At 41.1% G+C, this 21616-nt stretch overlaps 1 protein-coding gene across 1 annotated transcript in view; it reads right to left on the reverse strand.

Annotated features, from left to right (window-relative positions):
- The window catches only part of ALK (ALK receptor tyrosine kinase), a 2610699-nt gene that overhangs the window by 102050 nt on the left and 2487033 nt on the right, over positions 1-21616 (reverse strand). Inside the window, exons 27-29 of the mRNA XM_086925973.1 lie at positions 18950-19051; positions 15754-15888; positions 12919-13009 (exon numbers count right to left, since the gene is read on the reverse strand). Coding sequence (XP_086782099.1) covers positions 12919-13009; positions 15754-15888; positions 18950-19051 — 328 coding nt within the window. The remainder of the gene's footprint in view (positions 1-12918; positions 13010-15753; positions 15889-18949; positions 19052-21616) is intronic.

A 21616-nucleotide genomic window follows, 5' to 3' on the forward strand; every position in this document is an offset into this window, starting at 1 on the left:
TCTTATCTACCTGTCTGTCTTTTACTTTAAATCTTTCTAGGATGTAAAATAAGATACAACCTAACACAAAATGTTCTAACTAAACAGAAACATACACAAATGTATATCTAATTTACGAAAGTAGGCAGATAAGGATGTGAATTTAAATCTTTTTACAATCACCTTGTTTAACTTTGCTGCTCTAAGTTTGCCTACAGGAGGCAATTTAACTTGAAGAAAACAAATTCCTTTTACAATTACACAGAATCACAAACTGTTAATAGATATGAAATATTAACTACACAACAAAAGGGCACCAGGAGCTTGATACTAATAGGAGCACTTTGTGGCCTTGCCAAGGATGTCAAAGACCTTTAATGCTACATTACAATACAGTAGTTTGGCTGACATTGATTGATGATTCGATGCAAATACAGGGGGAGTGAAATTTCAATTACGGATGCACAGGTAGGCAGATTCAGGAAATTTTGTACAAAGTTTGTTAAATTTGCCCAAGTTTGGCTTACTGAAACTTCACCCATCCTGGCAGCCAGATGTCTCACTATTCATGGATGGGTGTCACGATTTGACCATGATGCCACAAGGTAGCGCTCACAAGGGCACAGTGATGTTCTATGGTCAGACACTCTATGACACATTTCTTGTCTTGTCCCAGCTCGTACTCTGGTCCTAGTTTACAAGCTCCCATGTGAATGTATTATGGCCTATGTAGTCCATTTCTTGCTCAGTCTTTAGCTAAATCATGCTATTGATGTGGAGCACGGTTTGGTTTCAGAGACCTTGGACCCTGTGGATTCACTGCCCTATACCTATATGCTTTCCAGACTTTCTTCCGTCTCATCTCCAATTTGTACTCTGTTCGTGGATTCCCAGTTTTTCTTTATGTGCCTCTAGTCTTTCCCTCTCCAAGTCTCAGTGCAGCATTCCCTCTAGAGGTGGATCTCTGATTATCTCAAGCCTGGCTAATTGTTTTCCCTGGCTCTCTCCCTACACCTGTGCTTCTTTACTAACTTGCCAGCTATATCTTCTCTATTCTTCAAACATCTTCCTACTGAGACTCTCTGAACCCAGTCTGACCTGCCGCTCTGCTTGAAGGTCTGTTCCTAGTTCCTGAGTGCTATGCACCTGCATTGTTACTTGATCTCCTAGCAGCTTCCCTACTTTTCTGTTCTTTGTTGGTATAGTTCCTCTATGCCTGTTCATGTTGTCTGATGTTGTAGCTAGCTTTCTCCTGTGTTCCAGAGTTCCTTGTTCGGTCTACATTCTTCCCATCCCTTTCTTGTTTGCATTATAGAAACCTTGCCTAGTATTCCCGAGATCCTAGTTATGTTTGTATACTACCAGTCCTTGGTCCTCATCTCTGCATTTCCAGTTCCTGTGTCAGTCTTTTCCCCCCAGAAAGTTAGTTAGGTTGAGCTGCGTGTATTTCTATATTCAATCATGCTTTCCCCATTCTACGTTTCCAAAACTCCAGATGTGCCTTTCCTGAGACCTCATTCACTATTATTATTATTTCCCCATTTTCCTAGTTCTTAGACTCCAGCCCTGACTTTTCTGAACTCTGTTTCTGTATTCTGTTCCTCTTGCTCCATTCCCTTTGCCCACTCTTGTTTGTGGTCTGAACCATAGTTATTACTTCTTGAATTTCTTGAGGGTGCTAGTGAGTTCTCGTGAACAAAGACTCACTTTGCACTCTTCTTCCATACGAATAACTGTTACTTGGATTACTGTGATCTCATTACTGCTATAGACAGATAATTTTCCAAGGAACATACAAACTACACATTATGGTGTTAGTCTATCATTCATCTGCTTTTTATTTTCCTACTGTTTATGTTTTTGCCCTTTTCATTGGTTATTGTACTGTGTAGGAATTGTCTGCCTACTTGTTTGTATAGCAGGCATATGCAGTTCCAGCCTAATCTTCAGGACCTAGCACCCTCCAGCCTGCTCAGGTCTTTAGCTACTGTCCTTTCCTTTTCCTTCCATGTTTCAGGTACTCCCTCATATCTGCTAAACCCCTCCTCCCTACCTCCATTGTCTCTGCAGAGTGCTAGCTTTCCCTGTTAGTTCTACAAGTCCAACTCTCAGCAGAGATACTGACAGAGGGATACGACAATGCAAGATTTTGTGCTTTCCCCAATGTCACCTGAGTGGCAGCAGAGAAACAAAATTGGCCCCACTCAGCAGCTTCATCTCCTTTCCTAGCTCCTGGAAGTCCCATTTTGGGACTTGTGGCGGCTGGAAGTCTCTCCATGAACTTCTGGCAGTGATGAAATGTCCGTTGCAGGACAGCGACTCTTACATCCAGCTTTTGTTTTTTTCAGTAAAATCTTTGTCAGATAAAGACTTGGAAAAGTTAAAGATTGCTCAAGGTTGCGACCACAACTTTTCACAACCCTACTATCAATATATTATTTGGATTAAAAGTGTTATTATCAAAAAACTGGGATGGCAAGTTCAACAAGCAAAGAATAAATTTGAACCTTTGGCCGATTGCATGGAACTTTGTTGGCTAGCACAATAACAGTTAGGTGGGAAATTGCCTGGAAATTAAAAAGAAATATCAAGGGTAATAAAACGTCTATATTTAGGGAAAAAAGTCTGATCATGGCTATCGTGCAGGTGGTTTCAACATCTGGGCATATATGGAATAATTCTATCAATTACTGGGCTCTGCAGGTGACTTTCCCTCATGAAGGACACTTATTAGTTGTTAATTATTATTATGGTCTCTTTGGCTATAGAGTGGAGTGGTGTGGCTCACTGGTTAGAGGCGGCAGACCCGGAAGCAGAGAACGGCCCGGGACCAGGGTTCAATTCCCGACGCGGCAGGGTCGTGGACCAGGGTCAGCGGACTCGATAATTCTCGCCTCGGTGCCTACTCTAACCAGGGATCACACTCGGCAACTCTGGGCATTAGCTTGCCTCATCTCTACAACGGCCCCCCACATTCGCCGGGGATGCCTGGTTTCACCTTGGAGATACCCAGTAGGGACCATCTCACAGGGATAGCCAGGACGGGTTCCCCAGCGGTCTACAGCGCCACGACGCCTCAGGGCAGCAGTGCGCTTTACAAGACACATTACCTTACATTACATTACATTATAGAATGTTGCAATAGAATGTTGACCATTAAGTCACTTGTCTGATTTTGTTTAGATTATGTGTTTAATAAAAGATTTATAATTCTGAAGAATAGTTGGTAATTGGTTTGAGGGGATGTTAATGGCAAAACAGGAAGGGCCATTTTAATGCGCACACAGACCCAAAAGAATATTTTGATACAGTTATCACAGATATGCAGGTGTCTTTGATCTCCAAGTGCACTATAATCTCCATGTTCAAGAAAAAAAAACAGGTCACGCCACAGATGTTACACGCAAATTCCTCTTATTGACCTAACTGTAAAAATGTTGGGCATTTCTGTTGTAATTTTACTCCTGTTGATATGGTCCTCCTGCCTGTGTTCCCCCATCCCCTATTACCTGTGGTTTAGGTTTTGGAATCTTCAGGTGGAGCTCATTTAGAATGTCAGAATATTCCTGTCAAAAAGCGGTGTGGGACAGGAGACAAGCTTGTGTTGTACTATTAAACTTCTCCTCAGCTTGTATTTTTTACAACTAAGTTGTTCCAATTGGCGACGAGGATGGAAGATTAAACCTGCCATATTTAATCAGCTGACCGCTGATGTAGAAGCTTAAGAGTGGACAAGACGTGGATGCCTGGTTCGAAACGTGTGTCCCACATGTGTGGTACGTCAACTTTTGTGTTCTTGTTGCCTGTGAGGGATTGATGAATCGGACTGCTGCTGTCTTGTGAACTTTGGCAAACACTAAGGGGCAGATTTACAAGCCCCTTCCGCCTATTTTACGCTGCTGTTGCGTCACTTTTGTGACGCAACGGTAGAGCAAAACCAGCGCCATGCTGCGGGGTATTTACAATGTGACGCATCTGGGAGATGCATCACGTTGTAAAGCCCTGCGCCAGAAGTAGGTGTTCCTGCGCGGGGAGGGGGCGTTCCGGCGCAGGAACGCCTCCTAAAAGTGGCTAAGTGAAATCTACAAGATTTCACTCAGTGACTTTTGAGCCCATGCTGCGTCAAAACCCTGCGCCTGCTTGAAGCAGGTGCAAGGATTGACGCAGCATTGTAAAGATAGGGCACCCCAGAGCCTTGCTGGAGCTGCATGGAGCTTGCGACGCAACTCCAGCAATGCGCCCCCTTTACGGCACAGATGCGTTACGCATCTGTCCGTTTTTGCCCCATGGTGCGACGCATTGTACTTTTTATCCCCATTGATTTATTCTTGTGATTGATATCAATATAAACAATACTTTTTTTTAAAAAACATATACCTTCGTCTGCTGTGTGCTTCCTATTTTGTAAAAAATTGATTTAATCATTTGTTTGAAAAGATTTGTTTGACTTATCTGATAAGTAACCCTGAGGATACATGGGGTTTTAGTGAATGAACCATCGAATAGATATAATAATTGAGTCAGATCAAAAATAAAAATCCCTTGTAGTTACCCTATACCTTGATCACAAATTGCCCAAGCCAACAAGGGTTGATTGGGTGTCCACGTTTGTACAGCATTGTAAATGCAGCGCATTCATGGTAGCAGAGCTGTGGTGCACAATAACTGGCGCATCCCTGCTGATGTAATGCAGGGATGCGCCAGTTATTTTAAATCTGCCCTCAAGGGTGTAACCCTGCCTAGACAGCAGAGCATGCACCTGTCTGGCGTTAAATTCAGCAGATTTAAAGACTGTCCCTTAGAACTGCTCTGACAGTAACTAGCCTTTGGGCATTTGTACAGGCGTAAGAAGGCATGCGGGTAAACAGTGTGATAAGCGAAGTGTACCGCAAAGAGCTGGGAACCCCGTTTGAGTTGTAATAGCCAGCTCCAGAGCAAATTTAATAATAAATATATTATTGCAAGGAGAAGTGCTCTGCCTGCAGTGGGTGCTTATTCCTTGTAGCCCACTGTCGGCAGCTGAGAATTGTGGTGGGCTCTTAGTCTGACTGTGCCTGCCAAGATACATGCATCTGTAGCGATGCACTGTCTAAAACAACGGCGATCTCCCATCCAGCATGAAACCATATCAGCAGTGGGACTCTGAAAGAATTAGCGGTGCTGGAACCTCCTGAGGACCCGCATCAGCACTGGTGCACAGATAAAAATAGCAGTGATCAAACAGGTCAAGCGGCATCGGCAGTGAGCACGGGTAGGGTTAATGGCATCCAGTTCCTGGAGAGAGCAGTGAGTGTGAGTCAGCTGGGGAGTTTAACAAACCAATTGGGGCCCTGCCAAAGCGAGCTCTGTTTGTACGACAAGTGAGACCCCTGAGGTCAGCGGAGCACAGACCAAGCCTGCAGGCTTTGGAAGAGTTTTGACCGTATGGGAAATATCATTCGACAAAGCACTTGGTGAATGAGGTTACTTACTGTATTCCTTCCTTTTTTGCATGTCTTCCTTTCATCTAAGGAAACTCTGCCTCACATATTCTGTTTAAAAGGGACAGGGGCAATTTGCATCTTCCCTTCTCTGGCACCAGTGACAGACCCCTCCTCACAGAATTACTTAAAGGAAAAGCATCAGAGTGTTTCCGCATGTAAACAAAAATAGGATAATTGCTATAGTTTTGGAGGTGTTTACAGTTTATCAGATAATATGATACTTGAGCTGCTTCATTTTAAATATTGTTCATAGGTGTGCAAAAATAAGGTTCCTGTTTAACACTCTATTCTTGCCAGGTGTGCAGTTATCTGTTGCTGATTAACACTTGTCAGAGTAGAACTATGTCTTAGTTTCTGTGTTTTAATCATCCATTATGGCGGAAGCTAGTATGAATCCACTACCTCCATTTTTAAATGAAGAGGAAGAATCTGAAATAAAATGAAACAGGTTGGATAAAGACATTTAATCCTAATATGATTGCTATGAGGGTGGGAAAATGTCATGAATAATAAAGCATCCTATTTTATTACATAATTTAGGATCGCAGGGAAGAAATGTCTTCGGGGATATAGTTGAACATGATACCAATGAAGCAAGTGAAGCGAAAGATGGAGAGGAAAATGTGTTTCAGGCCACACTATGGAAGTCAGAAAGTCACTTCAAAAAAACAATTAATGTTGTGCTTGAAAGCCATAAATTCATTAATAGATTACAAGGGAAATGAAGAAGTGACCACATATATTGCTGTTCTACAGGGGTTATCTACAACTTGTGATTTGGCTTCTCTCACAGACTCCTTAATATGGGATCAATTGGTCCGGTGCACTTATGATCATAGGGTGCAAGAAAAGTTATTAAAGCAAATCCCTGATCTTGCAGAAGCTATAAATATAGCTAAGGGCATTGATCACACTGCCCTCTGTGTCGGAGATTAAACTGTCTAAAGAGATTCACAAAAACAATAGGGAAATAAATGTTCTCGTCAATGGGAAAAAGCTTTGTAAAATCAATGAAGAACATGTAGTTAAACCAAAAGCCAAGAATGAGAGACTGAAATGCTTTGAGTGCTGGAATCACAATCAATTGGCTAATCATTTCAAATGTTAAATGGGTTTTTATGTAGGAAGTGCAATAAAAGAGGCCATACCTGAGCAAAATATACATGTCATAAATACAGAAGAGAAATAACAAGAGGACAAAAATAAACACGTTTGAGATTATTCATCAAGAGGATGGTGATAAAGTGCCATATTCCACCTGTGACATCCTATTAGATAGAATAAAGGTAAAAGCGTATGTTGAAACATGCTCACCGTATACTTTAATGGACAACCAAATGTTCCACACCAATTTCCCAGGTAAAGAGTACACCATAGAAAACCCCTACATTCACCCTGGAGGATACAATAGGGATCCATTGCCGTAGAAGATATGAGAAATAATGCATATTTTGTTCAACAGTAGGAATACAGTGGGGAAAATATATGTCATCAAGCATGGCTGCAATCTGTTGGACTAGAAACAACAGAAAGATTTAGGGATTATGCTAGATCCCAATAATGAGAGAACCTTTGTGAAGACTTTCCATATGTATTCACTGATAATTTAGGATTGCTTAAAAATTGTGGGCATCAATGCTGTGCCAGTGGTACGCAGAACTAGATACCATTCCCCTATTAATGAGAGAAACATTAAGAGAAGAATTAGATAAATTAGTGGTACAAAGGGGTCATTGAAGCAGTTGAGTATTCAGAATGGTTGGCCCCTGTAGTAATCACATAAAAAAATGGGGCAATAAAATATATGTCATTGTGTGGATCTCAGAGGTTTGAATTCCAACATATGAGTGGATCGACATCCACTCAGAATACATGAGAAGTTGGGTGTCATACATGATGTCAAATGTTCTACTGTTTTGGACTTGTGCTCAGTGTACCATCAGGTAGCACGTCATCGGGAATTACAGTTCTTAACAGCCTCCAAAATTCATTTTGGGATGTACAAATTTGTCAGAATGCCGTTTGGGCTGGCCTCAGCAACTGAATCTTTGCCAGGGATCATGAAACACATCTTGAAGGGGACAAATAAAGAAATGTGTTTCAAGATGATATTTTGATTTATGATTCCAATGAAGAAGAATATAACCTCACTTTGAGGAAAATATTATCTAAATTAAGGGATGCAGGATTTCTTATTAAAAAGCGTAAAATGGGAGTAGCCCCTTTGTAATATCTAGGGTACACCACTTCCAATGAGGGTATTAAAACTAAAATAGATTTGGTGGAGTCTGCCAAGAAAGCCCCTGAACGGTCCAATAAAGATGAAATAAAGTAATTCCTAGGGCTGTCTGAATATAGATCAAATTTCCTAAAGACCTTTGGCAGTTAAGTTCAACTCATCAGACCATTACGCAAAAAAGGAACATCTTTTGAATGGAAAGCTGAGCATACACACATATTCACTATAATAAAAGATGTCATTGCAAATTCCTCCAATATAGGGAATTTCAATGTTAAGGTCAAAAGCATTCTTGCTATTGATGCTATCAATAATGGTTTAGGAGCTACTTTATCACAAGTAATAGAGGGTAAAGCAATAATAATTGCCTTTGTGTCAAGAATCAAAGAATCTGAAATCCACTATTTCAGAATAGAAGAAGAGGCTCTAGCATGTTTTTGGGCAGGTAATCACTTCAAAATTTACTTGTGGGTTTTACCTTTTGCTTTGAGAATGGACCATAAGCCACTTGGGTCAGTCTTTTCTTAGAGGGACACAGAAAAAAAAGACACCCAGATTAGCCAAATGGGCTTTGGGTTTTTAAGGTTTGAATTTCAACAGAGAATATGTCCCAATGGCAAGGAATGTTGCAGCAGACTTCCTTTCCAGTTTACCCAAAAATAACACATCAGACACCATAGTCCACCAACTCCCATGTTAACAGTACACATTCCAGCAATTTTGGAGACAGAATGGGAAAGGTGCAAGTCTAAAAATGAAACCTTGAAGTCGATTAGAGAAAAGATTATTGAGGGGTGGCAAAAAAAATGAAATGAACTTCCAGCAGAATTGAATGTAAGTGAAGGATTATTCTTAGAAGGAAAGTTCATCTTGATGTCTGATAAAATTGTATCCCCTGCAGATATTAGGGAACACATTGCTGATATAGCCCCTAAAAGCAAAGAAAGAGCAGAATATTGATTCCCCAATATGGCTTCATTATTGGCAAATATAGTCAAAAACTGTCATGCACGTAATGTAAGTGCCAAATCAAAAAAACACTCTTAGGACTTCATTAATCCCAGTGGAAGTACCCTTTATTCCATGGGACATACTAGACCTAATATTACCTAAATAGTATTCCTCCTGATCGCACAAAACTTAATGTGATGAGAAGAAATGCCCGCCACACCTAAACACCACCCACTAGGAGAGGGAAAGGAAATGTTCTTTTTATATGTATTCCTCTCACACTTTAATAGTGTCATGATTCATCATCGGGTTCACCCTGACTCCTAAAGGCCAGAGTGGGCTTGACCGTGTTCTAGGGAGCTCTAAGAAGTCAACAGACTAGGGGGCTTAACTAACACACCTCATCCGCTCCAAGGTATCCATCCCTTTTTTTTCAAGGAGTGGATGGAAACAGTCAAGTCTAAAATATGCTTTTAACCATTTGTTTCCCTTTTTCTGTTCTGGTCCTCTTGCCTTTATTGCCCCATTTCCTCTTACCTGTAGTTTAGCCTTTAGGATCTTCAGGTGGAGCTCATTTAGAATGTCAGAAAATTCCTGCAGAAAGTTGTGTGGCAAGACAGGCGATGCACTTGTGTTGTACTATTAAACTCCTCCTCAATTTGTATCTTCTATGACTTATTTACCTTATTCACCTGTTTTCAATATGTCTTATGGGAGGGCTAGGATTTAGTATTAAAGAGATAACATGGCTTTGAGGAAGAGAACTCACAGCAGGAAACGGAGGAGTCTGCCTACTTACTGCAGTGGCACATGGGAGAATGTTTGAAGTGGGTATTGCTTCTTCTGTTCTCACTGCCTGTCTCCCATGCTGAAATTTCATGTAGCACTGCCTGTTGCTTCTCTCTGGGGGAAAGGCTGATAACAGGGCTTGTTCATGCATCCCCAGACCATCAAGCCATGGGTTTGAACCGGAGACTATAGTGATTTCATCTACTTTCACTTCCCCCGCTCTGGATCCGTGCAATGAAGAATTTGGGTTATCTGTATTGCTCTTACCATCTCCTTTCCCTGGTTGTTTCTGGTTCTTCTTGTTGGATTTAGGCCCTGACAGTCAGAAATATTGTGGGAAATCTTAATTTAAACTCAGCTACCTCATCAGTAAATAAATCCATGACTCTGACCCATCCTACCTAAAGAGATGGCATCTGTGCCAGTTCAACCACATCAGTTTGATCTTCATCACAGCTCTCCACCAGCCTGAATTTCCATACAACGTGGATGGATGTCCGTGACCAATCATCCTTTGGTGCATGCCTTAGAATCTCTCTACAGAATCTTTATATTTGCCTACTAACCTTTAATCTAAACAAGGCAAACAGCCTAATTATGAGTGAGTCAGAGTACTCGTACTCGTGAGTAAACCCCTGTTTGCGCACCGGTCGGAATTACGAGTTCAAAGGTATTTAAAGCACCTGATGATTATTAGATGTGTTAAATATCTCAATGTACTTTAAATTACAGCTGGCCCAACCTGCCAGAATTTAAGGGGAAAAAGCATACAACAATTACAGTATCATTTAGATTTTGGTGCATTATTTCCCACTAACTTGTGATAGGCTTTGTTTCTCGCGCTTGATAAATAACATACCCAGTGATATTGTTATTTATCAGGTGCGATAAGTAGTACTTGTAATCAGGGCCTTAGAATACCTTCATGGCACTTTACGATTAACACAAATACATTATACTTTTTTTTCTTCTCCCCATTCCTATATCGACAATTACCAGGTCCACCAAGGGACCGGTTAATATATTGGGAATTGCCACTCAAGGTAGGTTTGAGATGTAGAGGTTCTGGCCAAGACATGATGACCTGTAACCTTCAAGTAAAGTTAGATCACTCACATTTACTATTACTCACCCTATTACACCATTATCATGAAAACACTGTCACTGTTTTTTATATCATGTTTGCCACCCTTGTTAGTTTTATTTAAGGCAAGAGGTGTACTCTCACATACTTGTTTAGGTCTTGTTTGGCCCATCCATATCTCATCATTTGAGGTTATGGTTATCTTGGTTATTTTTTCGAGATCATGACTTTTATTTATTTCTCTAGAAATGTTGGCACCATGCCATGACATGTACAACATAGATATTAAATATGGTTCCTGTGATCTGTTCAACCATTAGGAGAAACATATAGGCGTCTAGCTCTGACACTTATGCTGAAGTGCCTCATTTTGGTCTCTGAGGCTGCATCCATTCCACATTTTCAGGATATCTTCATGGAATATGTGTCCATGCAATCATATCCAAATGGGAATCACTTACATAGTGAATGGACATCCTGAAAAGCTGCCATTGATCCGGTCCTGTGCACCAGTGCTGGAGAACCAGCACTACAGCAAGGACTTTTTGTTCTTATCTGAAGACAATTAAAGAGCATACATCGGCTGCATCTAGCAGATTTATGGAAGATATCTGAGATATACAAGTTAATGCATAACGAGGAGTCAGGGTGACATAAAATAAATGAAGCGAACTATTTGCAAATATCGTTTAAGGAGCCTAGAGTACAATTATATTGATTTTTTTTGGAGCTAGGAATCTCCACTTGAAGTAAAATACATTGTGTGTTCATGGACCACAATGTTTCGATTGCAACATCTGAGTTTAATAGAGTATTTTAATTTTAGAAATGTAAGCTCTATGGGGATAGGAGAAGCTGCCAAGTTGGTGACAGGTGGCAGTCCCCCCTGCACATACAGTGACTAGACTAGCCCCTATAACACACTGCTCTGGCCATCTCCGTCATTTTACTGCCATCTGATAATTCCCCCCCATTTATATTACCAAACAATAAATGTCAAAGTGCAACTTACGTTCTTTGTCCTTTTAGAAATTTCCAAATATAGCAACATTAAGCATTCAGATATCAAGGCTCAGACTTACTATACTGCTGCACAGGAGCTCGTGCCTCATTGATGTACAACTTCTGCAAACAATGGGCATCATTTACGATGCCCCTAACGGCACTATTGCACCGCTGGAGCGGCACTTTTTTGATCCTCTGGTGGCGGAATGTGCCGCAGCATATTTACAAGGACATGGAAAGCCACTATATGTGGCTTTTCATGGCCTTGTAAATGTATGCCCCTTTCACGTAGAACACTATGTGAAAGGAGAGTTCAATGGTTTGTTGCTGTGGGTGTTCTCATGCAACAGCCATGGAATCTGAAGAATTCCCAGAATTACGAGGAATAGTAAAACTGAGAATGCGTCAGAATCCTACACCTCCCCAGTGGAGGCGTAGGAGTGGCGCAACGAGGAGAAATACTTTTATTTCTCCTTGTTTTTCCTCTTTCTATGTATGCTGCAAAAGAGGAAAATGCCATCAATAATTATTTTTGTGCTGGAAGGTGTTCCTTCCCAAACAAAAACAATCATCCCCGCAACACAGGCATCCTTACAACATGACACAAGGGTGACTGCGTTTGGGCACAGCTGCGATTTGTGCGCCGGCGCAGGGGAGAAGGACAGGAATGCGCTGTATCTTGCAGATACGGCACATTCCTGCCCTTTTCTTTTGACGCGCAGAGGCGCACCAGGACGGCCTGCTGCGTTGCCGTGCGTCAAAAGTTTGCAAATAAGGCCCAATGTTTTTTGTGCTGAAAAGTTGACAAGAGCATACCGCTAAACTGCTTTGAGTTGGACAGCGCTGATCCTCTGTTCGTATATGCCAAAAGGGGGTAATAGGGTATGAACAGTGCAAACACCCTATAGGATTCCACGAAAAGCCACATCTACTAATGCATTGTGACCTGGCTTTGCATGAAATCCTAAAGTCAAACAAAAGCATGTGCGAACAAAAGGCAAAAGAAAAATTGTGAGGTTTTAACAAAATAATAAATATTATATAATATACTCATGGGCTGTAGTCTGCACATAAATGTTAGTACTGGATGGTGTTCATTGAGCACCATTTTTATGCAAGACACTGCTCGCTTGCCTTTGCACATTTGCTACCAGTTCAGGGTTGCCCAGCACTGTCCAGAAAGCTGAATCAATATAAACATTTCAAGATGCCTCCCTCATAAGAAAATGCATGCAATGAATATACCAGAAACTGATTTACATGGGCTGTGGTTATCTTGAAAATATGGCATGATTCCCACCCTTGTGGGCCATTGCTGATGGCCCTGGCGCGGATTAGCTTTAACATGGGTTGGCGAGTTATTAAACATGGCATACTGGACATCGTACCTGGGTGCAGTAGTCAATTCTCTCCAGGATAATGGCAAAGTGTGGTCTGTCTTCGGGCTGATGTTGCCAACATTGGGTCATAATCCTGTATCTAAAACCAAGAGGAATAAAGAAATGAAAAACTGGAATTTCTGCATCCATATAAAACGTTTGCGCTCATTCGGTTTGTGGCATAAGAGAAACCCCTTCGCCGCAAACACCCAAAATTTCCTGTGCATTGCTCTCATACAAAATTCTCAGAGACAATATTGGGGAGCTGCTTTTGTTTACTGGGCTTGGACTGCTGGTTACAACTGCAATGTCTACAGACCCTGGGGAGGAAGAAGCATGACACACGTGCACCAGCGGCACTGACTGTAGGCCACAGAAGATCACTAGCAAACAGTTCTGTGGCCACAGCTGCTACTGTACGGATGAGTTCTGCTATGGAAGGGATGGGAGATTGTCCTGGTTTCCCGGGGTTCATAACACAGCACTGAAGACCTGGAGGAATCAAAGAGACGTAACAAGTATCTGCTTCTAGGATTGTTAGTCTAGAGAAGCCGGAATTTGCAGAATAAAGTTCTTGACCCTCTGCTTCCTCGCAGTTAACAGGTGAGGCAAGGAATGGACGTTGATTTTTGCTTTCCAAGCAGTTTTTCTATGAAACTTAATGATTTTCTCTTCAGGTGGGACAAGGTAGCTCTGATGTGGATGGTATTTCTCCATTGACACAAATCAGCAATGGATTTCTTTAGAAATGGGCCTGAAGTCCCAATTTTGGCGTAAAAGGCGAACAGGATTACGAACATTGCATTTTTTGCATACATTTCGTCAGATAAATACTGACGGATTTTGAGAGTGAAAAATATTGCACATTACAAAAGTGACAGTTCCAAACGGGGGAAAATATGCAGTTGTACAGCCCTGTGCTCTATTCTAAGGTGGTGAACAATGCATCTGCCGCTATTAACGTTTACCAAGCGCAGTATTGCGTCTCAAAGTAATGGAGCATTTAGATTAATGCTCAGAATCTTTTTTTTTGTTGCTTATCAATTTGCTGGGCTGTAAAAGGTGATATATCAGTACACCGCAGAAAGGAAGGAGAGCTTTATCACATATGCAGTAAAAAAAAAAATCTGATAAAATGTCCTGAAGAAATTTCACATGACATTTGGAAATATGCTATGTAGGAATTCCTGGCCTATTCCACATTACGCCTCAGACTTATTTCAAGGTATAAAATGGTATTTCATTCTTGGGAGGAAGGGCAGGGATTGGTCTTCAGAGAAAGCAGTGCCATTCCCCACTCTATGGGCAGGAGGCATATTGGATTAACAATGAGTCCTGGACCTCATCCATCACAGGACTGCTTCTTAGGACCAGTCGTGTCTAATTTGCAACATTTAAACTGTGCCCCTTTGTTTTTTCTTTCTTATTTGCAATTGCTGTTAAAATTACTTTTTAAAATTTTTATTTGCATTTTCTTTCCAATAATGAATACGTTTGTCCAGATATTTAAAATGTGTTTTCTCCTGAACTACATACTGAATGAGCACCTACTTCTCTAAATGAGTGAAAACAGGTTCCTGGCCCAGCTAAAATCTACTTTCCCAGAGTCCTTGCTCTGATATCAGGGGCATAGTAGCTCATGATAGTGCAGCCAGTGCAGTGGAACTAGGGCCACGGGTGTAAGCTGGGTTTTACCACCCATAAACAAGCTAGGGGGGGCATTCTCATTCCTTGCATTAAGGCCTCTGGCACCCTTTCTTTGACACCAACATTCCACATAAGAGGTCTTTGGTTGCACGCTTGCACTAAAGTCAATGGAGCAATGAAACTTTCAAGAGCAGGGCTGTTTCCCAAAGGCGAGGTACACATTGATTGAGTGAGACCTGACATTTCTGGATGTGTGACTGCTATTAACGGACTAGTGACTATTGTATAAAAACACTGGAATATTGAGCTCTCCATTGAAAACAATGGAGTGGTTCAGGGCCAATAATGGCTGTTACAGACCGTTCGCTTCAACATTCCAACACTGGTCTTTCTGTTTCTCCCTTTTAAATTTAACATATTCTACCTCAGTGGCTGGAATTTTCTAATAGCATTATACCCTTCTGTCTAGGGCTATACTGATTGTTAAATGATCTCTTCCCCATTAGAGACCCTTCCCTGTGACTTGAACCTTAGAAACTTTAGCAACCATTATAGCCCTTGGCAGTGGCCTTGGATGCTAAATGAATTTACTTACTGGGGTCAGGCCCACGCAAACACACTGACTCAATTCTGAGTCTGTCGTATTCATATTTGTATAAGTAACTTCTTTTCATATCACACTCCACTCTGGGTTCCAATCTCCTGTTCAAGGTTTGTTTTACTTTAAATTTCATTTTTAGGAGGAGTGCAATATTGTATTCCCCTCTGTGCTTTGAACTGGAAACTAGGACGAGGAGCTCAGTCCTCTACTCACTGCCCGTTCGCATTCGTCTTTTGTTTTTTTAATGTTTTGGGTGGTGTTTTGTCATTTAACTATTTTCCCTATTTTCCCTTTCCAGTGTTTCTTCTGATTTTGAAACCCTGCACACTTAGTCATCCAGCTTGCCCACTGCAGGTAAGCAGTTCAATCACAAATAGGTGTTTTTGTGTATCTCAAATATCTATCTGAAACGTGTTTATATTTCTCATATCAATTTTAATAAAATATTTATTTTTGTGGAAATAAATTGACATGCTAACGCCATGGATTTGGGCAACAGCTATTAACAACACTAAGAAACAGAGAAATTGTGGTAGTAAATGGTATAAAAAAATATTAGTATTAGACATTTAAGTGTTCAAAATATTAATTCATACACAGGCCCCGGACAGCTTTTTGGTGGGTCCATCCTTCCGCCATTTGTGACAAACTCCAGCACTTCCTGGTTACTTTTGCTGGGGTACGGCATGTACCCAAGAGAGAATATTTCCCAGAGAAGGACACCGAAAGACCTAAGCAAAGGAGAGGGAAGATTCGTCAGACAGAAGCAGCGGAACGAGAATGGTATTCTTGAAATGGATCATTTTCAACATGTTATCAATCCAATATGGCTTCCAATGGACAACTTGTAATGCCTGGTGCTGCAGCTCATGCTACTTAAGGTCTCCATTTATACAATCACCTAATTTATTGCAAACTGCCCAGGTGCTTATTTTGCTCTAGTTAAACTTTTTTCTGGATTAATTGTACAAGACAGCATTTAAATTAAGAGATAGCTTCTTAAGACACAATACATATGACATCAAAACACGAAAACGCGTTACTGATAGGTGACACCTCTACCAGCAACTTACTGCAAGCATGCACAACAGAGTATATTCTTACTATCCAGAAAGTGCTTTGAGATCTCAACAAGAGGGAGGAAAGCAGTAGGGAAGCGCTATTGTCATACTATAGAATTGTAGTATTCTATACAATCCCATATGAATGGACATCAAGTTCTGTGATATAGCTGGAAACACAATAGCCAAGTATTCAGTCTGTTTATGTTTGACATGAAGATGTTCTCTGCATATTTATGTCTGACACTTCAATGCATCATGTGTGACACTTTCAGTGACACTTTATATTGAGTAGAACAAAGTGGTTGGGCTCATGTAATATTATGAATATCAGGTATTACCAATTTTACCAGTTTTCTACAGCAGTTTCCACACCACCTTAATGTGTAGAATGGACTTAGAAAATCTGCAACTCTCCTGAAGTGTCTTTGAAAGGTAACTAACCAATGCCTTTTTAACAAGCAGTAAGCACATAGAAGCTCCTCTATCAAGATGTTCTAGCTGCTGTATACAGGTGGGATATTCAAAGACTTCTGACCAGGACGGTGAATGACAGTCATATTCAATTCAAAATGAACACGCACATCTGCAGAGAATGACTGACTGCTGTGATGGGCCCAGCATTTACAGATGTGTATCATTCTCCACACATCTTCAGTGGCTCTATGTCCGTGTTATGAGTACCTTAAGCGCCACAGGCTTTCAAAGGCGAGCCGTGGAAGTCAATGGGTCCTGTACTGCACCTGGATGCGGGTAGACCTGAGGCCTGAATTAGAGTTGAACCTCAATGGAAAAAACATCCAACCCTGGATGAAGTACCAAAACCAGAGGACACTCCACCCTTGGCATCCATACTCATCATACCATCTCTGAGGTGAAAGATATTAAACGGGTACCCCTTCCATTCCCCCAGACTGACCACGTCCAGTAGGAACGTCTGGCACCATATTTCCATTATTTCTGTTCTCCTTTCTTTGTACACCCCTCAACCACTTTCGTTTCCCACCTTCCTGCCTTTACAGTCGTTCTCCCTTTCGCACCTCAATCATGCCATGTTTCTAGTCACTAGTCTTTCCACTCTCGTCATTTCCTCACTTTCCTTCCTTCCTATCTCCATCTCACCGATTCTCTAGATCTCTTCTTTTCTCCCTCTATCCTTCCTAGCCTATCATTGTGCCTATCTCCTTCTTTTATCTCTCACTTACCCCATTGCACCCCTATCTTTTTATATTTCTTTTCTCCTATAACCTGTCTCCCTCCTCCTTTAGTCTTTTTCTCCTGCCTTTTTCTCTCTTTGTATTCACAACCCTTCCTCCCTTTGTCTCTCCCCCCCATGATCCTTTTGTGTTTACCTCTCAGGTCACATTTCAATTTTCTCCTAGTGTGTCCCACCCCTTTCGCCTGCCTTGAAAACACTTATCCTCTAATATCTCCCCTCAGTGTGTCTCCCTTCTCATCACCCCCTTCGTCTCTTTCAACTTCGCAAGTTCTCTCCTTTTTTCTCATCACTCTTTCTCCTCTCTTTGTCCTTCTTTCTCCACTCCCTTCTCCCTCCTCTGTTGGCAGCTAAATTCATATGACAACACTAAACTAAATTTGAGCAGATGGTTATTCATTTGGGCTATTTACTTTAGTCTTGTTTAGTCTAAAAATATAACTCTCTTGTCACAATAATATTAAACTGTAAAAAGAATACTTTGTTAAGAAATGTTTGTATTCTTTACTCGTGTTAATGTCTCGAAAAAATACACACTGCACTGACCAAGAAGGTTGCAAGTTTGGGAAAGGAATATTTTGGCCTTCAGTAATAAGTATAAAAAGTAACACAAGAGATGATAGACGGAGTGCTGAAACTTTTCATGAATTCACCCCCAGTCACAGATCTGGGTTGAATCCATCATTCTTTAGTTCACTTCGCCGCTCCAGTACAGACACAGCCATATGCAAAGCAGTCTGACCCTGTGCCTCATGGGAACAGTCCAGTCTGAACAGCCAAGCCTGGACCTGAATCAAGCACTCAGGGACCGGTTTCGGGGTAACAGCTCTCATCAGCCAGGCTAGCTTGAATCCAGAGGCAAATTGAGCAAGGGACCCACGTCTGGGTATACCCTGCCAACTTTGGGCGAACAAAGCAAACACAAGGAGATGATGGATGGAGCAGTGAAACTTTTCAGACACTCAAACTCAGCCCCTGGATTCAAGCTAGCCAGGCCGATGAGGGATGTTATCCCGCAACAGGTCCCAGGAATGCTTGTTTTCGGTCCAGGGAAGAACTCCCGTGACTTTCTTCCCAACACATTCCTACACATTTGGTACACCGCAATACCATATCAACCAGCCCTTTTTAAAATACCTTTATTGCATTAACATGCACTGACTCCCTGCCACAAATCAAATTCTGATGAAACATGTTGGCTGTCCATAGGGATTTATCAGTTTGTGTATAGAAAACTATGAGATTACCATGATCTTTTGCGTACTTGACTTCTCTTTGAATATAATAACCAGATAGAGTATTACTGGATACAATAAGAGAATCTTTATACGTAATAGTTCTACAACGTTTTTGCCAGAGGTCATAGTATGTCTGTAATAATTGTATGCCTTACTCCGCCGGCAGATGTCACTGTTCAGACTGACCCTGGAAGAAACCTCATAGTCTTTCTTCACTGTTTCTCACCCTGCTGTAATCTAACCTCAGACTAAATCAGTCTTCAGTAGCATGTCCTACCATGTATCCGTTTTGGATGTAAATATTCCTTCCATGAAAGCCTCAGGCGGCATCCACTTGACCGGAAGCATGGCACAGCCTCCCTTCCGGTAATAACTTGCCCTGTAAACAAAGAAAAGACAGCATTCGATTTATAAACAAACATCTTCGAATGGGAACATACTCCAGAGGAATAGAAGTAAATTATCAGAACCAGAAGGTGGGTTCAATCAATTCAGCTAATTATATATGATGTGTTGCAAAATAATTGAAAATGGTAACACTGGAGAATCCAAAGCAACAATTACCTTCCAAGTTTCAGCCACCATTGACAAGGCCTACTGAGGATCAGGCCAGAGCTAGTTTCAAGAGCTCGGACCGCAGGGTGTCTATGCAAGAGTCCTCTGGACAGCATCCCTCAACTCAAAGCTTTCCAATGGATGAAACGAGGTGGGAGGGGCCTGGGTGTTCCTGACCCAAACTCTGCCACAAACCGAGTCCCTACCTTTCACTTCAGGAAACGAGCGAAGGTGGAACTGTTTAAATTAAACATGAACTAACTTCATTTGCAGGAGAAACAGTAAAAGAATACAGGACGGATACCCAGCATCCCACTGCGCTCTAATTACCCTGCAAGGTTGGCTCATCAGCAGGGCTGTGTTGCATCCGACAATGTTTGTCCAACACCACACAGCGCCACAAAGTGGCGAGAGGGTGACATTGCAGGGCTTTATACAACCCTGTAAATAAATAAATGATATTTAAGATACTTGTTCAGTTTAGTTACAGAAAACGTTCATTGTATTTACATCCCAAGATTAGGTGGTGAGTTCCTCTTAGTTCCTTGCAGGTAGAATGCTCAGTGAGTTATTTGTAAGGTCCACCAGTCGGCAGCGTGTAGAGTGGGGCTGTTAGAAGGTTTCCTGACTCTTACAGTACAGCAAAGGTAGCTATTCCATCCTGCCAGAGCATTCTCCTTACAATGAAGCTGATGACTGGTGTCAGAACCAACATGGGTTTCCTTCATCCGTGTAGTGCGGAGTGTGGAACAGCTTCACCCATGATCTACAACTATTCTGTTAGAAAGTTCATTATTTTCTGTAAGCCCAGGGGGTGCTGGTGGACCTCTGGGGCTGGGGTGCTTCGCTTACCAGGACTGGTCCAGGACCGAGAACATTTAACACTGGACTACAGAATGGTTCTGTTGAAGGTGTACCCACTCCAGACGAGGCAGCAGCATGAAAGAAGCATGAAGGACTGCGCTGTAAGACATTAAACTCCCTCAAAGCTCACAGACAGGGCCCGATTTACAGAACTAACGTAAGACAAAATCCTAAATTTACTACCATTTTGGTATTCACAGAAGGCACCTACTCATTGATGAGTAAGTGCCTTCTCTGCATACTAAAATGAGTAACTTACTCATTTTGAGTAACTTACCCATTTTGGTATTCACAGAAGGCACTTACTGTTTGATGAGTAAGTACCCACTGTGAATACCAAAATGATTAAGTGCCTTCTGTGAATACCAAAATGGTAGTAAGTTTAAGATTTTGTCTTAAATTAGTTCTGTGAATCGGGCCCAGAGTTTTTATTTTAGCCCACTGTTTAAGCCACTTGTTTTAAATTTTTGTGGTAAAGTTCGACCTTTGTTTAAAATGTTGTTTTCGGCCCTGATATTTATTGTGCCTCACATTATGACTGCCCGAAGTCTGCCTACCATTACTGTGCCACTGAACAGTGGGATCACATACTATGGCAATTGGGTTAGGAGGAGCTCCCCCTTAGGCAGAAAGGCAATGTTTATAGAAGCAGGCTGGGAAGGGATGTTTCTAGCAGCAGAATGATGCTGGATTGGGAGAAGGAGAATAAGAAACCCGTGCCATAAAGCAAATATCATTAATGATATGGAAAAGACATTTTGTGCTAAGAATACATTTTGATCTAGAGGCAAATAAGGCTGTGTTCTTGATGCAAGGCAATGCTGTCATAGGTTTTATTGGAGCCACAGCAAAGCATTTTGGTGGGCCCCCATAACCCAGAAATTTTATCGGCCTCTGAAGGATGAAAGGCTGATTGAGTCTGTTAGTATTCAATTCAGTGATGCAGACGTAGCATATAAATATCTATTGCATGAACATTAACCTATACCAATTGAAGAGTATACTTACATAGAAATGGAATACCGGATCAAGATATATATCTATCTATCTATCTATCTATCTATCTATCTATCTATCTATCTATATATATATATATATATATATATATATATATATATATATATATATATATATATATATATATCTATCTATATATATATATATATATATATATATATATATATATATATATATATATATTCACAGAAAAAACCATAGGTTATAGTGGATATATAGTTAGGAATTTCCATTTACAAAACCTTGAAAATTCAATGAAAAAACCATTGGTTTTAGGCCATATATAGTTAGGAATTTGCATTTACAAAACCTTGAAAATTCAATGAAAAAACCATTGGTTTTAGGCCATATATAGTTAGGGATTTGCATTTACAAAACCTTATTTTACTCGCATAAAACCATTGAAATTCCATATATAGTTATAAGCGCTAACTATATATCGCGCACCCGCAATCCACTGCTGATGATGTCACATATTACATCATTCATGACATGGTTAGTGACATCA

Source organism: Lissotriton vulgaris, chromosome 6, assembly GCF_964263255.1.
Source record: "Lissotriton vulgaris chromosome 6, aLisVul1.2, whole genome shotgun sequence".
NCBI lineage: Eukaryota > Metazoa > Chordata > Amphibia > Caudata > Salamandridae > Lissotriton > Lissotriton vulgaris.